This window comes from Carassius carassius, chromosome 47 (genome assembly GCF_963082965.1).
Source record: "Carassius carassius chromosome 47, fCarCar2.1, whole genome shotgun sequence".
In the NCBI taxonomy this organism is placed as follows: Eukaryota; Metazoa; Chordata; class Actinopteri; order Cypriniformes; family Cyprinidae; genus Carassius; species Carassius carassius.
In genome coordinates this window covers 3,007,272-3,028,917 of record NC_081801.1, presented here as the reverse complement: position 1 = coordinate 3,028,917, position 21,646 = coordinate 3,007,272, and the positions used below count along the sequence as shown (strand labels likewise).

Below are 21,646 nucleotides of genomic sequence, written 5' to 3'. Positions count from 1 at the left end.
ACAAAAATTTGTGATTCATTGTGTCCTGTTGGATTTTTATTTGTATGAGGAGAATGAAGTATATGTTGATTCAATTAAATCAGTCGTTTTATTTTAAGCATACAAAAATATGGGTAAGAAAAACTGCATTGCATAGTTAAGACATTGTGCACCAGCAGACCTTCATGTAACATTTAGTTATAGATTTATCACCTTTACCCTTCAGCTCATGAGCAATATAGCAACCAATATAGCAAAATACAAAAAGCTGCAAAGGTCTTACATGGATCTGATTTGTTTTTCGACCATAAAATTACAGACCATATTTTCGACCATATTTAAATTACCAGTAGTATAACCTTTTTAATTCATCACACCAAATCAAAGACAGTTCAGAGATACTGTACTACATCTATATGTTTGTAAAGCACATCATGTTGTATCTTTGCTGCAGCTGTAGAATGTGAAGATCTGCTGGATTCAGTGCAGCAGGATGAAGGAGAGCAGAGAACAGCAGAGGAACAGGAAGCTCTGAGTGACGCTCTGAGCACTGTTACACAGGTTCCCTGAACAACATGACACACCACCAACAAATGTATCAAATACTGAGACAATATCACAAATAGATTTAGAGACACACCCTTTTACAGCTATTGGCTGGCTTTGGAAGTTCCCTGATGAGAAGAGGAGAAGGCTGAATCAGTCGAAGCAGGAAATTTGAAAATGCTCAAATATAAAGGAGATAAAAATATCAATTTTAATCTTCTTCCTTTTCCAGATTCTCACCTGTTGCCTTGAAGCAGCGGTCTTCACTCCCTGAACAGTTCACTGTGTTTAAGCAGGTATCCCCAATGCAAGAGAAACATTTATTTCCATTGGGGACAATAGCGGGATCTACAGGAGGACAAAAATAGCTTTTTTTTTTTTACACATTTCTATTTCAGATTACATACAATTCTTGATAAAAAAAGTTCCATGTTTTTTGTTCAATGACTGCAGGTCAGTAAGGTTCAATACCTGGAGCGTCTTGGGTGTTACAGAGATTTGTGCCACAGCAGGTAGAAGCAATCCTTCCAATGCCAAGGTTGATGGATCCACTTGGACATCCAATTGGTAAAGCACAACTTTTAGCTGTTATTATAGTACCATTGCCTAAAAACACGAGCGAAAGATTATTTTGTATTATTATGTATTTGTAAATTTGTTCAAGTAAAAAGAGTTTCTTTTTACAATAATGTAATCTCTAATATTTTAAACGATGTCCACATATGTAAGACCACTAGTTTATTTAAACAAATAAAACAGTAAACGTATATAGGACATTCTATCCATGCAGCTGTAAATTCTAACCAGAAAAAAAAAGAGTATTGGTTTTGTGACAATAATAACGTTGCCGCAGCACCAGTAAATTATAGCAGCATCTCCATCGGTAAAGCAGCACATTTCATACTTGCCTAAATATAATGATGCACTGATGCAGCTGGTAACTCCATCGGAGCATGTTGTCTGTGGACAAGAGCTCGACAGACTTGTGCACTGGAAACAGCTGAGAGAATGTACTTCAGTAATATAAGAGAGAGTTTTTTAGTAAAAAGAGAAAGTAAGAGAGAGATATCGAATGATCTTCAATAACGTTCCAAACTCTATGTCTTTGTACCTGCAGTGTAGAGAGCGAACAGAAGAAAAACTGATATTTGTAGATCCATCTTTGATCAGGCGCTGAATGAAAAAAGTGCCTGTTTCAGTGTGTTTTATAGATTATCAGAAGGGGTGTGCCTTGACAAGAAAATAAAAGTTCAACTAAAAAAACAAAAAATTAAACAGGTCCATATACATTTACTTTCCAATTAATGACCATATGAAGGGTCTAATGAATAAATTCATCTTTATAACAGATGTATAGGGTGTACTTAACGTGATAGTTCACCCAAAGATATTTGGCATATAAATGAGGCATATTTTCTCATTTCTCACCCTTATGTGTAAATAACTATCTTCTGCATTCCATATACTGAAAGAAAAAAGGTGAACCCCTTTGTAAGTTGTTCATACAAGTCAAACTTGTTTCATTTAGTTTCTTTTTTTTCACCACGAGTGTGAGGTTTAATTGTGTTTGCAAAATCTTGACTGTATAGTTCTACATGCAGTGAGAATGCTTAAGGCATGACTGATGTTAAAATGTAACATTATTGAGAAACCAGGCCAAGAATACTTTTACTTTCACTCAAAGAGACAATGTTTTTAATTATGTAAATGTAACCAAATTCATTAAATCATACAAATGAGTAAAGACATTTAACACAGTATGACCTAAAAAACACGGGGTATTTTTTCAAACCATGAACTGGCATTTAAAGTTTTAATTCAACTTTTTACTCAACACACAAGCTTGAATAAAATCTGACGCAAAACTGAAATACAAATCAGACTGTCATATAGGAGTAAGTTTGCTTCACTTTACTAAAATGAGTGTATAAACTAACATCACCCTCCTGAAAAACAGTTCACTTTAACATACTTAAAAAAAAAAGTACACTGACGTGTTGCTAGGTGGTTGGTAGTTGTCATAGATCATTACTATCTATTTTTATAGAGTTCTTAGCATGTTCTTAGCCTGATTTACAGTAGCAAATCGCTAATAACATAAAGATTATTCACCAAAAACGGTGTGTCTTTTCAAATCTTTTATATTTATCGATGTGCTTGTGTGGTTTATGTTCCACACTTCAGAAATTTGATGTAAGTTCCAGTAAGGCACCGATGTTCCCTATTTTTTGCGGTGCATTGTGTGATTTTTCAGGGAGTGAATGTTCCAGTGAACTGGAAGGATTTCGCGATTGAGACAGACCCTATAATGGACGACTCCCTGATTAGTGCACTGACTACTGAACTAGTGAGCTGATTGAGATGCACCCTTATGACACTTCTATCCTTTTGATCTGTTTAAATGGTAGTCTATGGGGTGATTGGGTGTGGATATGAAGATTATTGGTTATTACTTATCAGTTATTTAAAGAGATATGTCAAATGAGTCTGTGTGAGAGAAGTGGTTCCTAAGGCCCTATGTGTGTGTGTGTGTGTGTGTGTGTGTGAGAGAGAGAGAGAGAGAGAGAGAGAGAGAGAGAGAGAGAGAGAGAGAGAGAGAGAGAGAGAGAGAGAGAGAGAGAGCGAAAGTGAAAGTTGAGATTCAAATTCATGAACATTCCATCAATGTAAATCTATAGGTTCTTTAAAGTGGAAAAAGTTTCTTTAGGTTTTGAACAACATTCCTTATTAGAAATTCCCTTTTGGAAACTTTATTTTTAAGAGTGCACACTTTTAACAGTAGACCTTTTGCCTGTGAAATATATCCAATGTAACCGTACTTTTAAATGTTTTGACTGTAAACTATTCTATGGTAGTAAAGTACAATACTCAGAGCATCTTAAAAGATCTGTTTCAGTCAACACATAGAAGAGATGTTTTCAATGCTGTTTGCACAGTCAGTTGGTGGAGCACAATGCTTCAACTTAGTTGTAGAACTAGAACATAACTAATACAAGTATGACCAGTTCAACTGCACATTTTTGTGTAAACTTCATTTCTAAATATATCAATCAGTAAGTGTTTAAACACTGGGTTTGCAAGCCCAGTGAAAGCCAGTCTTGATGTTATGTCATGCAGTCACTCAATAACATTTGGAGTTGTTTAATTGAAGAGCTGCCCCCCCCCCCCCCACACACATTTTCACAATAGAAATTAGTTATTTTTGGTTACTTTATTAAATTTAAATGTAAGTGTTTTATCTCTACTAAGCTGCCATTTCAAATATTTTTTTTTCCAAAAATCATATCTCTATGAAATAACTGGAAAATATTAAGTATTTCTAAGTATTATTGATCATAATTTATTACGATGTAATCACACACAGGTGCATATGTGTGTGTGTACAGTATACACTGTATATATACATACAGTGCATATACACACACACACACACACACACACACACACACACACACACTGATACTCTTCTGAGTGACACTAACAATGTTACACAGGTTCCCTCCACAACATTTGATGCCCTGACCACTAGGAAGCAATGCTGAGGCATCACAAGCTTTTTTAGAGATACAGCCTTTTGCAGCAAATGATTGGCTTGGGATATTCGCTGAAAAGCAAGAAAAGAGTTAGAAGTGAAAGCTGAAGTTACAAAATAATTGTCCAAGCTTCCCAGTGGCAAAGTGAACTATCAAATTTTCAAAATGAGACCCACAAATGATGACTGTGACGAGTGGGGCGGGGCCGAGGGACATGGGAGCGAGGCCGGGGGAGTGATTGGAGATGAACTACACCTGTTCGTCCCACCGGTCTCGAGGCCCATGGAGGAGATGGAAGGATATAAAACTGGAGCGACGACAGTGAAGGACGAGAGAGGACCAGGCCTGGGCTTTTAGTTGTGTTTTGGTTTTTATTTTATGCGCACCAGTCGTCCGTGAGGGGCTGGTGCGCTGTTTTGTGTTTATTTTGTTATTAAAATGTTTTTGATTGTCCGCCGGTTCCCGCCTCCTTCTTCCGGATGAATATGAAGGTTGATATCGTTACAGTGGTGCCGAAGCCCGGGAGAAGGAGGGACGCGCTGCTGAAGATCCCTCGCCGCTGTGGTGAATCCGCGGTGCCAACGAGCTGGCGAGGAGTGTGCCGCCATGGACGCTCGAGGCGGTGGGCTGGAGCGAGTTGCCGGGGACGGGCGAGCTCGCTACCGGCCGCCCACGATGTGGAGGGACGGCTGCCGTCCGTGAGGGAGCGGAGGAGTCGGCGCCGTTCGCCAGGTGGCCGGAGCCTGCTGCCATCCGCCGGAACGGGGAGGAGCAGGGAACGGGGGACTCCTGCCGGCTGCCCAAAACCGGAGGAGCCGTTGCCGTCCACCGGGCGGCGGAGGAGTGTCGTGCCGTCCGCCGAGGGCCGTCCAGTGCCACCGCCAGGCACCGCGGAGGAGATCGCCCAGCTGGTGGAGGGCCGAGCAGCGGTGCGTCTGGGAACCGGAATTTTTTTTTTTTTTTTTTTTTTCCTCTCTCCCCTCTCTCGTCTCTGTCGCTCCTCCTTCCATCTCCTTTTCTCTCGCCTCGCCTGTCCTACCCCCAGGTTCCCGCAGGTCCCTGGGAGCGGCCCCCCCGGAGGGAGGGGGGGGGGGAGTAGAGCGCAGTCTCGGGAGTACCCCCCGGCCTGCGAGGGGCGATGGGGGTATGTGACGAGTGGGGCGGGGCCGAGGGACATGGGAGCGAGGCCGGGGGAGTGATTGGAGATGAACTACACCTGTTCGTCCCACCGGTCTCGAGGCCCATGGAGGAGATGGAAGGATATAAAACTGGAGCGACGACAGTGAAGGACGAGAGAGGACCAGGCCTGGGCTTTTAGTTGTGTTTTGGTTTTTATTTTATGCGCACCAGTCGTCCGTGAGGGGCTGGTGCGCTGTTTTGTGTTTATTTTGTTATTAAAATGTTTTTGATTGTCCGCCGGTTCCCGCCTCCTTCTTCCGGATGAATATGAAGGTTGATATCGTTACAATGACTTTAGCAGATTCTCACCTGTTGCTGTAAAGCAGTGGTCTTCACTCCCCGAACAGTCTCTTATGTTTGAGCAGCTCTGCATATCGCAGTAGAAAAATATCTTTCCATTGGGAACATCATTGGGGATATCAAAGTTGGTAGAACTGGAATCTACAGAAGGATCTGTACAAAATACAATGAAACAACTCTAAAGGCTACATTCAATCAATTTCTACAATTATGAATTGAATGTCCTATGGATGTAAAATCAGTGTTGAATATTTGTAATTTGCACATGTTCAGGAAAGTACAATACCTGGAGCATCTTGGGCGTTACAAAGGTCCGTGTGACAGCAGAAAAAAGACATATTTTCAATGCTGAAGTTTGTGTACCCACTTATACAGGAATATGATGGAAAGCAACCTTTTATCTTTGCCTTTGTAGTGGTGTCTCCTAAAAAACATAAATTACACAGGAATGAAAACTGCTCATAACTTTAATGGTGAATTTATTTATAAATATGCCGAAATAGATGAAAAAACACTTTCTAATCACAACTGTAAAGCAGAAGAGAAAAAACAATTTGCAATATAAAACGATCACTTCGGTCTAAAACACTACTATTGGAAAACTTAAATGTAGCATTTTCTGATTACAAACATTTTTCATTACAAATTATATTATTACGATAACTTTCTGAGTGAAAATTAATTAAGTAACAGGAATTATATCTGATTGCAATCATAAATCTCATATTTTTAAATGTACTCCATATATTTCCACTGTCGCTGCTCCCCCATCAACTGGACATCAACACTGGACTTACCGTACTGTGTTACAATTGTTGAACTGAAGCATGTTTGAGTTTCAGGACATACTTTCACATTTTGATCCGCACAAGACCCTACACATTCATAACATTTGAGAGAGTGTCCTTGAGTAATAAAAGAGAGACATAGTGAGAGAGAAATTATTTATGTTTGTATAAAATAGAAAATAAAGTGATTTGTCTTTTTACCTGCATTGAAAATTATGTGTTTCAGTGCTCATTTTATATCCTAGAAAAAGGGACGGGCCTTCGTGAGATAATGACAGCTTTAGGTAGTAGAAATTAGGAATCAGGAAATAAGTATTTTTAAGGAACAAATATTTCACACAGGTCTATTTAAAAGTGGACACTTTAAATATGAAAGATCTAATGATCTGTAGGAAGTAGCATTACTTCCTTCAATTGATTATGAAACTGGAGGAAATCAGAAGCAGGAGCTGCATTTCTCAGCATTCTTTGATGGCATCTTAAATAAATTTCTCGTAGAAAATTCTTTGCTTGAATGTTGGATTATCCAGTTCCTGGTTCAATATTATATCACTTTAGACATTTTTATGTTCAGTTTTCTCCATGTCACATCTGTTTTAGGTTTTGTTCATGCTTTCATGTCTTTTATTTTGAAGTTGTCATTGTCACATGTCCTGATTTGTCTTGTGATCCCCTGTTATCCTGTTACCAAACTTTTGTGTCTTACTTTGTTTTAAGTTATAAGTTTGCATCATACAGTGTGTCTGATTGCAGAACGTGAAGATCTGCTGGATTCAGTGCAGCAGGATGAAGGAGAGCAGAGAGCAGCAGAGGAACAGGAAGCTCTGAGCACCGTTACACAGGTTCCCTGAACAACACGTGATGCCCTGAACATCTCTACTGATGTAACGGCATCACAAATAGATTTAGAAACACAGATTTTTACAACCGCTGACTGGCTTTTGAAAGTCCCTGATGAGAAGAAAGAAAACACAGGTTGAGTGTAAGCTTTACTGGACAATATGATATGTATTAAACATTTAAACATAAGAGAGATGAAAAAAAAATACTTTTTTCTTCCTTTAGGAGATCCTTACCTGTTGCTGTACAGTAATGAAGTAGTCTTCACTCCCTGAACAACTCAATGTGTTTGAGCAGCTCTGTCCATCACAAGAGTAACATTCCTTTCCAAATGAAATATCAGAATATAGAAAATTTAGAAATGTCAGAATATAGAATTTTTTTTGAATTTGTAAATTCCGCCAGGAAACTGAGTAGCTGACAAGTTTTGGGGTATCTTGCTTTTGGATTTATTATAAAATTACTATTGTAACACATTTACACATGTAACACATTTAGTTGGTTCCAAGATGGCGCCGCACATGGCTGCTTCAGTGCTTGGCTCTCCAGTGTTTGTACTGTTTTTGTTCGTTTTTCCTGTTTTTTGTTTAACAAACACGATCAGTTTCACCAGGGATGAACTGCTGTACATTCGGCAGAACACACCACATGATATTTTTCCGGATTTCTATTATACAGACGTTTTACTGAACATTGTTATCGGAGGAGCAGCGGCGCTGATCAAGCGCTTCAGGACGCGCAGACGGGGAAAGCGAGCGGGAGCGCTCGTCAGACTCAGGAAGCGCGGATTTCGAACGCCGTTGCCTAGCATCCATCTTGCAAATCTCCGCTCTCTACCCAACAAAACGGACGAACTCCTTCTGCTCTCTCGGACAAATAAGGATTTCTCTCACTCTGCTGTTCTGTGTTTCACGGAAACCTGGCTGAATGACGCCATACCGGACAGCGCACTGCATCTGCCGGGCTTTCAGCTGTTCAGAGCGGACCGCGAAGCAGAATCAACGGGGGAAATCGCGCGGCGGCGGGACATGCTTTTACATCAATGAACGGTGGTGTACAGATGTAACTGTGTTAAAGAAGATGTGCTGTCCTGATCTAGAAACGCAGTTTATCAACTGCAAGCCGTTCTATTCGCCGCGGGAGTTTCACTCGTTCATTCTGGTTAGTGTTTACATTCCTCCTCAAGCGCAAGTAAGCCTGGCTTTACAGAAACTCGCTGATCAGATCACAGACACAGAATAACAACACCCGGACTCTGTTTTAATCATTCTTGGGGACTTTAATAAAGCCAATCTCACCCGTGAACTGCCAAAATACAGACAGCATGTTACCTGTCCCACCAGAGACAGTAATATACTGGATCACTGTTACACCACAATAAAGGATGCATATCACTCTGTTCCACGAGCAGCTTTGGGATGTTCTGATCACTGTCTGGTTCATCTTATACCGACCTACAAGCAGAAACTTAAATCTGCTAATCCTGTAGTAAAGACTGTGAAGAGATGGACCAGCGAAACAGAGCAGGATTTACAATCTTGTTTTGACATCAAAGACTGGAGCGTTTTCGAAGCTGCTACCACCGATCTGGACGAATTCACAGAGACTGTAACATCCTATATTAGTTTCTGTGAGGATATATGCATTCCTACCAGGACTTATTTAACATTCAACAATGATAAGCCATGGTTTACAGTAAAACTCAGACACCTTCGTCAGGCCAAAGAGGATGCCTACAGAAATGGGGACAGGGTCTTGTACAATCAGGCCAGGAACACACTGAACAAAGAGATTAGAGTGGCTAAAAAGACCTACGCTAAAAAGTTGGAAGACCAGTTTACTTCCAATGACTCTACTTCAGTTTGGAGAGGACTGAGAGCCATCACAAACTACAAGACACCATCCCCTTGCACTGAGGCTAATCAACGACTTGCTAACGACCTGAATGAGTTTTATTGTAGATTTGAAACCCCCAACACCCACTCTGACCATCTCCCTACACAACCATTAACACTTCCTGCAATCCCCCTCTCCATACCTCCTGCTCTTCAAATCTGTGAAGATGATGTGCGCCAGGTCTTCAAGAAAAACAAAAGAAGAAAAGCACCAGGCCCAGATGGCGTTACACCAGCCTGTCTGAAAATCTGTGCTGACCAGCTGGCCCCCATCTTTTCACAGATCTTCAACAGATCTCTGGAGTTGTGTGAAGTGCCTTCCTGCTTCAAACGCTCCACCATAATCCCCATTCCAAAGAAACCCAAGATAACAGGACTTAACGACTACAGACCTGTGGCTCTAACGTCTGTCGTCATGAAGTCGTTTGAAAAACTGGTTCTGGCTTATCTGAAGGACATCACTGGACCCTTACTGGACCCCCTGCAGTTTGCGTACCGAGCAAACAGGTCCGTGGATGATGCAATCAACATGGCATTGCACTTCATCCTGCAACATCTGGACAAAACAGGGACTTATGTGAGGATCCTGTTTGTGGACTTTAGTTCAGCTTTCAACACCATCATCCCAACAACCCTCCAGACCAAACTGACCCAGCTCTCTGTTCCTAGCTCTATCTGTCAGTGGATCACCAGCTTTCTGACAGATAGGCAACAGTTAGTGAGACTGGGGAAATTCATGTCAAACAGCTGCTCCACCAACACTGGTGCCCCTCAGGGATGTGTTCTCTCCCCTCTGCTCTTCTCCCTGTACACCAACGACTGCACCTCTAAAGACCCCTCTGTCAAGCTCCTGAAGTTTGCAGACGACACTACAGTCATCGGCCTCATCCAGGACGGTGACGAGTCTGCTTACAGACAGGAGGTTGAGCAGCTGGCTGTCTGGTGCAGTCTTAACAACCTGGAGCTGAACACGCTAAAAAAACAGTGGAGATGACTGTGGACTTTAGGAGAAACCCCCCTGCACTTTCCCCACTCACCATCATGAACAGCACTGTGGCTGCAGTGGAGTCATTCAGATTCCTGGGAACCACCATCTCTCAGGACCTGAAGTGGGACAATCACATTGGCTCCATTGTGAAAAAAGCCCAACAAAGGTTGTACTTCCTTCGCCAGCTGAGGAAGTTTAACCTGCCACAGGAGCTGCTGAAACAGTTCTACTCAGCCGTCATTGAGTCAGTCCTGTGTACTTCAATTACTGTCTGGTTTGGTTCAGCTACAAAATCAGATATCAGAAGACTACAGAGAACTGTTCGGACTGCTGAAAGGATTATTGGTGCTTCCCTGCCCACCCTCCAAGAACTGTACACATCCAGAGTGAGGAAAAGGACTCAGAAAATCACTCTGGATCCCTCACATCCAAGTCACCCCATCTTTGAACTTTTGCCATCTGGCCGGCGCCTCAGAGCCGCAAATACAAGAACAGCAAGGCACAAGAATAGTTTCTTCCCCCCGGCAATCTACCTCATGAACAGTTAAATGTTTCCCACTTAAACTTATGCTTATGCAAAAATGTGCAATATCCTTATATTTATTTGTTACCCCTCCATCCTAGAACATTCCTGCATCTCACTCAATCCTATCCCATTATCATTTATAGCACAATTGTTTATACACTTATTTATTTTGCCAATTTGTAATTCTCCTGTAATTTTTTTTTTGTAATTTTTTTAATTTTTCTGTGTGTTGTTGTCTCTGTGTACTGGAAGCTTATGTCACTAAAACAAATTCCTTGTATGCGCAAGCATACTTGGCAATAAAGCTCTTTCTGATTCTGATTCTTAAGTATTTTTCTGTACTGAAGTAAAAAGTATAGCAAGTGAAGGAAGTTGTTTGCGGCATCTAATCGCCACATAGAGAATAGGTAGTGGGTTTGTGACTTGTTCACACTCGGTCATTCTCATCAAAGGAAAACTGATGATCTTAACGTGCTTTCGATTTTATTAAAGCATATATTACATGATCAGACCAATGCGATACGGTCAACAGAAACTTGGCTCCTGCTCCTCACCCTTTTCAACCTGCCAAACAATCAGACAAAGGAAATAATTAAGAAAACGGAAGTGATCACCTGTGCCCACGTGACCGTGAATGGCCAATAAAGAATAACAAACAATGCTCTTACATGCCGGCCCCATGATTATTACAAAATAGAGAGATAATAATTATCAATCAATTAACAACAACTAATGCATGCATAAATTGCACAACACACAAATTAATTTACAAGTATACAATCATATATGTGTATGTATGCATCTGTCCATGTAAAAAAAATGTCTGTGTATCTTCTAGTCCAAATCTTAAGTCATGTCAATCAAAAAAGATCCAAGGAAGGTCTGTCTATAAGTCAGTCATCATATGTCATTGAGCGCTCAAAAAAAAAAGAAAACAAAGAAAACAAAGAAAAAATCATTTATAAATCCTCTTTGGTTTCAAGAAGCAAGCAAATCTTGGTCACTGGTCTGTCCAAGTAGTTGTACCTCGTTTTAATCCTTACTTGGTGAATAAATCCCCTGTTATCTGGAATAGTATGAATAATTTTACCCAAAAGCCATGAATTTCGAGGGGCACCATCATTGACAACAAGTACAACATCGCCCACTTGAACATTTCTTCTTTTTACAAGCCATTTCTGCCGTTCCTGTAGCTGAGGTAAATATTGCTTTAGCCATCTTCTCCAAAACAGGTCGGCCATGTACTGTACTTGTCGCCATCTACGACGCACATATATGTCCTCCTTCTAAAATAACCCAGGGGGTAAAGATGGTTGAGTTTTCAGGAGAAGCAGATGGTTGGGTGATAGAGCTTCTAGATCATTAGGATCCATGGATGATCTGGTTATAGGACGGCCATTGAGAATTGACTCTACTTCACAAAAAAGTGTATGAAGCCCTCTCAAGATTGAATTCATAATCTTCCTCACTGATCGAATCATCCTCTCCCAAACACCTCCGTGATGGGATGCTGTAGGAGGATTAAATATCCATTTGATACTCTTCTGAATTAGAACATCACTGATCTTGTCATGGTTCCAGTTTTTTATGGCTTCTCTCAATTATCGTTCCGCTCCAACAAAGTTGGTTCCATTATCTGAAAGTAACTCTGATACTTGACCACGTCGTGCCATGAACCATCTAAAAGCATGGATGAAGGAATCTGTATCCAACGATGCAACCACTTCGATGTGTATTGCTCTTATTGACAAACAAGTGAAAAGGACTCCTTATCGCCTCACAATACTTAGTCCACGTTTTATCTCAAATGGGATGAAACAATTAACACCAACTTGAGTAAATGGTGGTTCGTCTGGTAATACTCTACTTGAAGGTAAATTCGCCATCTGCTGGCAACCTGCGGTTCCTTGAAGTTGTTTGCAAATGACACATCTGGACAAAATTCTCTGTATGGGTGAACTTGCTCCGGTATCCAATATCGTTGACGTAGCCTAGCCAACATTTAATTTTGTCCACTGTGTCCAACCTCATTGTGAATATGCCTTAAGAGTAACTCAGAAATATGCAGATCCTTTGACAGTATCATTGGAAGCTTTGATTCTTCAGGCATGACTGCATTTTCCAGACGTCCATACATTCTTATTATACCTGCCTCAAGTACTGGATTGAGACAATGCAGAGGACTGCTCCGCTTGACTTCTTCACCTCTCTGTAAAGATATCAATTCCTGTGGGAACCTCATCCTTTGCGAAAAGCACACAATCTTCATTTCACTTTCATCCAACTCATCTACTGAAAGGTAGCCATTATTCATACTGGATTGTAGTGTAAGCATGTTGTCATCAACAATAGCTTTAAGTGGTTGATTAGATTCAGTACAATCAAGAGTATTCTACAATTGTTTTCTCCTTTTACTCAGCTCTAGAATAATTCTCTTCAGCCTAAGGATCCAGGCTACAGCCTTTCTAAGACCTAAGACGTGTCCATGATGAATAATGATTGACAAGTCATGATACAGCATCATCTCTCTTTTCAGTTTGAACCAACAGTGTGCTAACCACAACTTCTTGCTTGATTTCTGGGTCTTTTACCAAACTCTTTCCCACATCAATTGGGTTATTTGGCCACTCTTCCTGTGATCTAATAAGGAAGGAAGGGCCAAACTCTCACATCTGCTTCTTAAGTAAAAGATCTACTTTTAGCCCCCTTGAAGCAAAGTCAGTCGGATTGTTGGCAGAATCTATATATCTCCACTGAGCTACACTGGATGCTCTCAAGATCTCAGACACTCTGTTGGCAACAAAACACTTGAATCTGGAGGACTCATTTTGGATATATTTTAACACAGCAGTGCTATCAGACCAAAACACTGAATCTTGTAGCTTCATCCTTAGATCCCTTTTCCATAGCCTGTCCATTCGGCTTGCAAGTTTGGCGGCCGTAAGTTACATGCAGGGAATGGTGGTAGATTTCACTGGTGCTGCTCGAGCTTTACCAATCAAGAAAGCAGAATGTACAATGCTCTGCCTATTATGTAAAAGCAGGTAAGACACCACAACATAGTCTTCTTCACTGGCATCAGAGAAATTATGTAACTGTGCCACTGTGACTTCTCCAAACTCTACAGGTCTCAAACATCTTTTTGTCTCAAATTTCTCCAACCCATGAAGATCTTCAAGCCAGTTTCTCCATCTTTGTACATATTTGATCGGTATGACACTATCCCATCCAATCCTTTCCCAGCAAAGATTTTGAAGAATCTTCTTTGTGGAAAGAACTACTGGAGACAAAAATCCGAGAGGATCATATATGGCACTTATGACGGAAAGTATCCCTCTTCTAGTAAAAGGTCTGTCCTTGATTACTACTTTAAATTTGAAGGTGTCAGATTCAGCACACCACTGTATACCTAGTACTGTTTCCATCGGAAGCACATCATGGTTCAAGTCAAGATCCTTTACTTCTTTTACCCGGTCCTCTTCTAGTATGGCATTCAACACTCCACGACTATTGCTCATCCATTTGGTCAGGTGAAATCCACCTTTAGCACACATTGCATGGAGTTCCTTATATAGTTGGATTGCATCAGATTCTGCGGGCACAGAAGTAAGACAATCATCTACATAGAAATTGTTTTGGATGACTTCTGGCGTCCTGCAATTAAACATATCTCTATGGTCCTCTGCATATCTCCTAAGTGCATAATTAGAACAACTTGGGAATGAAGAAGCTCCGAACAGATGTACAAGCATTCTGAATTCCTCTTAGCCTTCACTCAAGTTGCCTTTTGGCCACCATAGAAACCGTAAAAGGTCAGAATCTTCTACAGGAACCTCTACCTGATAGAAAATAGACTCAATATCAGCCATTAAGGCAAAAGACTCCATTCTGAATCCGGTAAGAACACCTATTAAAGTGCTTGTTAGATCTGGACCCTGAAGGAGTTGTCCATTCAGTGATGCTCCCTGTAATGAAGCACTACAGTCGAAAACAACTGTGATCTTTTTCTTTTTTGAATGGTAAACCCCATGATGAGGTATGTACCACACACAACCATCATGCCGCTCAAGTTCTTTAACAGGTACCTTTTCTGCATATCCTTTGTAAATCACATCTTCCATGAAAGCAGTATAATCTTTATGAAATTCAGAATCCTTTAGGAATTTTCTTTGCAGGTTTAAAGCTGTAATGCGGGAGAGAGGACTCAAAGGTGAAAGTGGCAATCACAGTCTTTATTTGAGACAGAGTCTGACCACAGGCAATCCAACTTAAATGAGAGAATAATGAACTGAAGACACGCGTAGGCTGGGAACAACTTGAACACAAAAACTCCTCTGTGGCAGGGAAGATCAGAGCACTGGAGAGGAACAAAAACTCATGAAGAGGCTGACGAAGGGAGAGCTCCAAACAGGTAAGCAGAAGTAGCTCTTGGCAGGTAGGGTTCTGTGGATGTATGACGAGCACAGAGTAATTCCAGCAGCGGCAGCAAAGTAGTGACACACCCTGACAGGACAGGACAGGACAGGACAGGACAGGACAAGACGAGGGAGAAACACTGACCAAAACACACCTGTGACAATCTGACAATAGGACATGAGAAGAGAGGGTTAGAAAAAGCCAAGATGATGAGACGGGATGAGGAACAGGTGGGGAGGAATGAGTCCAATAGAAAGTGAGAACAGCTGGGGAGGAATGAGGCTAATGGAAAGTGAGAACAGCTGGCAGTAATGAAATGGAGGGTGATGGGGAAAAGGGAGAAAGAGTGACCAGCAGGGGGAGACAGGACCATTACAAAAGCTCCCTGTTCTGCCACTATTCTGTTATTTGGAAGGACCATATCCTTATTCTTGAGTGGCAAACCAATGCAGTAATGACCATCGTTCAGTTTTACAGATTGAGACACCATATTCATGAACTGAATATCTTCTTTAGACATTGTAACCAGTTCATCCTGAGCATTTTCAGGGAAATCAGTCTTAAACTGTTGTTTCCAAAGCTCCTCCAATTTAGAGACAGAGATCCTGTTTACAGTCACCCGAGCCTGGTCACTACCGAAAGTTCCATACCTTTCCATTCCTTTAAGAGGTCCATTCACAGTCCATCCAAGTATGGTTTTAACCGCATATGAGCCATTCCTTTGACCACGAAGAACCTGCCACGGCTCCAGTGCCTCTGGTATATTTGCTCCAATCAAGAGTTCAACTCCAGCTTCAACTGAGGGCAAAGATATATGATTTAAATAAGGCCATTGAACAAGATCGCTCTGCTTGGGAATATGAGCCTTATATGCTGGCATGCTTTTCTGGGTATAAACTTCAGGCAAAAGACAATAATGCATTTGATCGAATCCAGCAACTTCTAAATCTCTAACGACATAACTGGAAACAAGTTTGTCTTGATTCATGGTTTTAAGTAGTATATTCAGTTTTTTGCCAGACAAATTATGCTTATTCATGAGACCTTCTGTACAGAATGTTGACAAACTGCCTGGATCTAGGAAGGCATAAGTTTCCACAATCTTGGTTCCATTCTTAACTTTAGCACATACCGGAAGAATGGACAAAGCACAAGCATCCTCACCAGCCACAGTAAGACCACTTGACTGAATCGAGATCAAAGCATTACCCACTGTTTGCTTTGGCTCCTCAGCTCTATATTGCTGGAAGACATGAAGAACACTAGGGTGTTTAAAACCACACACTCTGCCTATAATTAGCTTCTTACAATCTCTACTAATATGGCCTGTGCATAAACAGCCATAACAGATTAATTTTTTCTTCAGAAAATCTATCTTTTCTTTATGGGTTTTTTTGGTAAGCACAGTACAGGAATTCAAGAAATATTCTTCGCCACAACAAAGACATGATACACCTTTATTAGTTTTCCCAATGTTTTCCATCTCTGTTACAGCGACATAACAGAGGCCTTAGGCTTATAAAGAATCAAGCTTCGACCTCCTAGAGGAGCCTCAACAATATTTCCAAACACAGGATGAGTAACTCTTTCATATAACGAACATCCTCCATAGCATTACAGCAAGCTCTAAGGAAAAGAAGATAATCTTGCAAAGCCTTTGAGTCCTCAGGTCTCATAGACTTCCAAGAGAGCACTTTGTCCATGTATGCAGACTTCATTTCCAAAGTGTTCCTTAAGTAAGGCCTTGGCTTTCAAGTAACCCTGCTTAGAAGCCATATGTTGACAACTTCTGACGAGTTCTCTTGGTTGACCTCGAGTATTCTGCTCAAGAAAATAGAAACAGTCACCATAATCGTTTGCCCTTTTTTCCACAACCTCCTCAAATGATCGTATGAAGCATTTATATTGCAAAGGCTCTACATCAAAGGATACAATATCTCTGTGAGGAAGTAATGAAATATTGTGCTGTTGTACCAACATAGTAGTGATTTCATTTTGTTTTTCCATAAGACGCAACATATTTCCTTGTTCTCCATCAGTTGGCGGTCTTAAAACAAGTGCATCTCTACTATGGTTACGGGATAGCTGCGCATTAAATGATGCAGTTGACTGTAATGGTGTTATGGACCTTGGTTGTAGCACAGAGTGAAGTTGAGAATAACTCTCCTTATTTCTTGCACCTCTTGTCGAATTGTTACTATTTGTTCTGATGCAGCAGACCTGTACACATTAACTTTAGCCATAAACACAGCTATTTTAGTTTGAAGATCAATTTTTTCCTTCTTTTTTCTTAAGTGCTCCTCTTCCTCTTCCACAGCATGCTTCTGTTGCAGCATTTGCTGACTAGCTAATAAAGCCGCCATTTCAGCTTCAGCTTGAAGATAAGCAGATGATGTAGATGATCTACTAGAGCATGAAGCAGAAGAAGAGCTCCTTTTACCTGATTTTTTACTGTATACATTTGAGATAATATCAGTTGGCTTGATGTCGTCCGCAAAGTCATCGCAAGGCAATGCATTACATTCCTTACTTTGATTCAGAATCCTTTGTGGATTTGCACAAACAGAGGATGTAACAGCAGGCAATTGATCATTTAAAGATGGATTTTCAACAGTCAAAGTCTTTTTCTGTGTTGCATCTATAGTTGACTAAGGTGACACCAAACATTCGTTACTCTGTTCAGACACTGCTGCTTTTCTTAACACACTTACACTTTCTTAAAACTTACACTGAGTTTTCTTAAAGAATGCAAGATCATGCAACCATTTCTCCACATCTTCAATACCTTTGTTGAACCGTAAAATTGAGCCATACCATTCATTTAGCTTTGTTTGTTCCTCAGCGGGAAGTAAAGGAATCATACTATCATACAACAAAGTGACATCATCTCTCAAAAGGGTCAGTGTTTCAAATAAAGAATAAACCTTTGATGAATTTTCATCATCTTGCATAAGCTCTTTCATTGAAGCAATCATATTTTTGGATTTTATTCACTTTGGATTAACGGTCCCTTTGTAACTATTCAATCTTCAACTCCCAAGCCTTTGCTGTGAGCTTACACTCCCTTTTGCTCTCCATAACCGCATCAGCCTCATCTTCATCCAATTTCTCCATCAAACTTCAGCGGCACATACAATTTCACATTTAAATCATATGCAATAAACTGCGCATATCCCAGCGCTGCATATAACACACTCCAAACTCTGCATGTCCGATAGACCTCAAATGATCCGAACATAAGCAGCGCTACACAGCCAGCACAACCAACATAGCATCTCCAATAGACAAGCCAGCAAGCAGATAAATAATAATCTGATTCACATACCGGTCCAAGTGCTGTGCCGCGTCTCATATCCGTTGCCTCTTACAATCCACAACTGGGTTCCAATGCGGTGCATGAATGGAATATCTTTAAACAAGCGCCGTTTTCTGTTGACTAATGTTTGCGGCATCCAATCGCCACATAGAGGCTAGGTAGTGGGTTTGTGACTCGTTCACACTCGGTCATTCTCATCAAAGGAAAACTGGTGATCTTAACGTGCTTTCGATTGTATTAAAGCATATATTACATGATCAGACCAATGCGATATGGTCAACAGAATGTTGGCTTCCACTCCTTGCCCTTTCCAACCTGCCAAACAATCTGACAACGGAAATAATAAAGAAAACGGAAGTGATCACCTGTGCCGACGTGACCGTGAATAGCCAATTCAAATTAGGCTTGTTTGAGATGCGCCTTGCCTTGCCTGAAATGTAGGCGAGAGTAGGCGGCTGTAGTAAGGGGAGGGATCAAAAAAGACCTTTAAAGCCGGATACTTCCTGAATCTCACTGTTTTGTCGCCTGCAAACGTCAGCAATGGAGGAGATCGCGTTCGCGAACTTTGAGAGTTTGAAGCAAGAGCTTGTGGGACACTGTGTATTTTTACTATAGTCAGTATGACAGAAAACAGTCCTCTTGAGGAAAATGTGATATGAATCTTAAGATATATAATTGTTTGTCCTGGTAAAATGTCTTTTTCTCTTTAATAGGTAGAGCAACATAATTTGTGTGACAGAAAGTGGAAGATTAAAAATAAAGCAGCTATCAACCTATAGATCATATTTATATCAATACTGATACAAAATCCAGCCATGCAAATACATACTGTATTGGTAAAAAAAAAAAAAATTCATTATTATAAAAATGACTGATTCATTAGGTTTTTATATAGCAATGTAGGGCATACAGAGTGTAGTCTGAGGCATAAGTTGATTAAATCAGTAGTTTTATTTTAAACAAAGAAAATATATGTGTGTAGAGTACAATGAGAAAGATGACTGAAGACACTGTGTACCAACAACCCATCATAATATGAGGCTCATGTAGCCTTGAGTTACAGATTTATCACCTTTTCCCTGTTCACCTCAAAAGTATAAATACATATTAAAGGGACATCAGATGCAAAATTCACTTTAACATGGTGTTTGCATATAAATGTATCTTAGCAGTGTTTGGACACAACCACTGAAGACAATGAAGTACTGACATGAAGCTCAGGCTTGCAGTTTGAAACTGCCATAGTCTTCATTTTCTCCAGACAGACCCTAAAAGACCCTGAATAATCATACCAGCTTGGGAATCTGATGTCCTCTATAAAAATATTTTCTGCAGCTGCAGAATGTGAAGATCTGCTGGATTCAGTGCAGCAGGATGAAGGAGAGCAGAGAACAGCAGAGGAACAGGAAACTCTGAGTGACGCTCTGAGCACCGTTACACAGGTTCCCCTCACAACATGAGAAACTTCCTGAACCAATCAGTTGTGGGACATCACAAAGAGATTTAGAGACACAGCCTTTTAAAACCTGTGACTGGACTGGAAGAAAACGGTTAGAGTCAGAGACAAGTTGGCCACTGGTATACATGATCTGTATCAAATGTTTAGACAAAAAATAGAAAGATAATGATGCGGCTTTAAATTTTATGCATTTAGCAGACGCTTTTATCCAAAGCGACTTAGAATGGAATCGAAGTCCCAACCTTGACACATTATAGTGCAATGTTCTACCAATTGAGCTACAGGAACACGGCTTTCTTTTCCAGATTCTCACCTGTTGTATTAAAGCAGCGGTCTTCAGTCCCTGAACAGCTCACTGTGTTTGAGCAGGTATTCCCATCACAATAGTAACATTTCTTTCCATTGGGAGCACTAGTGGGATCTACAAGAGGGAAAATAGATTTGCTTTCTTTACATGGTCCTGGTCTCACTTTGCACACAACATTACAGGTGCTCATTGGACCAAACATAAAACATGTTGTCTTCCCTATCTTTTTTTCTTTCGGCTAAAGTCGCTTCTATAAACCGCTCTATTACATTCAAGTACAATACCTGGAGCATCTTGGTTGTTACAGAGATCAGTGTTACAGCACTTAGCAGAGCCTCTTCCAATGCCGAGGTTGATGGATCCACTTGGACAGACAGATGGAGCACAACTTTTATACTTCAATGTAGTGCTGTTGACTGAAAACACAGGAATGAGCAGCTCGACTGAACAATATTTTTTATGGCAAATTTATTTATAAATATGTTAATACAGAAAGCATGTCCAATAGTGTATCAAAAGTACAAACGTTGCAATATTAAAGGATCTCTAATATTTATTAGAATGAGGTCCAAAGGTGTGAGACAACTAGGATTTTTTTACATTTAGCATTTTTTCATTTCACACATTTTTAAATGTGAATTATCATAATGATTTCAGTAATCTATAGTACATTCTATATGTGCAATTATAAATTCTGTCCAGAAAAGAAGTTCTATGTCAGTCAGTTCTAATAGTCCCTTTCAATCCATCATAATGGACTTACCAGTAATTGCTGCGCTGAAGCAGTTGGTTAACCAAATGGAACACTGAGTTTCTGTACAAGATCCCGTCAGACTGCAGTCATTACAGCGGAGAGAGTGTCCTTTAGTAATTAAAAAGACAGAAGTGTTAAATGAGAATCATCTCACATTACAATCTAACATTACAGAACTGATTTGTATTTTGTACCTGCAGTGAAAAGAATAAACAGAAGAAAAAGTGATATTTGCAGATCCATCTTTGATCAGAAGGTGAATGTGATAATGTGTCTGTTTCAGCGCTCATTTTATAGCTCATCAGAAGGGGGGGGGGGGATATGAACATTGCCTCATTTTCTCTGCCGATAATATCACTTCAAACCTGTGTGACCTACATTCTTTTGTGTTCTGTACACTGAAAGACAAAAGTGGTTCATAAAGGTCAAACTAGTTCAGTTTTTTTTCACAAATTAGAGTTGAATTTAATTGTGTTTTCTCAATCTAAAGCTCTACATACAGTATGAATTCTTAAGTTATGACCAACATTAAGATGGAACATCATTGAGAAACCAGGCTAATAGTTCCAATTCTAATTCACGTAAAGTGTTTGACTTGAAATCTTAACTAAACCCCATTTAATGAAAATTTAGTAGGAATTAATAGGAAACATCACAGGTGCTTTTAAAATCATTAGTTGTCATTTAATTTTTTTCTAAAAGTTAATCCTCATCTGACACAAGACCAAAAAACAAAACAAAAAACAAATCAGTCGTCACTTTAAAGTAAGCCCACTATTTAAAACTGATCAAAGTTTTGAGCACTTCACTACAGAGGGGA

General features: G+C 40.3%; 2 protein-coding genes across 2 annotated transcripts in view; one reads left to right on the top strand and one right to left on the bottom strand.

Moving 5' to 3' along the window:
* LOC132130933 (calcium channel flower homolog) overlaps positions 1 to 21,646 on the top strand; it is a 364,794-nt gene that overhangs the window by 173,216 nt on the left and 169,932 nt on the right. The gene's annotated exons all lie outside the window — the stretch shown is intronic.
* On the bottom strand, positions 230 to 21,070 carry LOC132130729 (urokinase plasminogen activator surface receptor-like). Its single transcript, XM_059542523.1, has 5 exons — positions 21,021 to 21,070; positions 20,836 to 20,934; positions 20,357 to 20,488; positions 20,079 to 20,186; positions 230 to 653 (listed from the first exon to the last, which is right to left on the bottom strand). The coding sequence occupies exons 1-5, from the start codon at positions 21,067 to 21,069 to the stop codon at positions 460 to 462; spliced, it is 582 nt and encodes a 193-aa protein (XP_059398506.1). The 5' UTR covers position 21,070; the 3' UTR covers positions 230 to 459.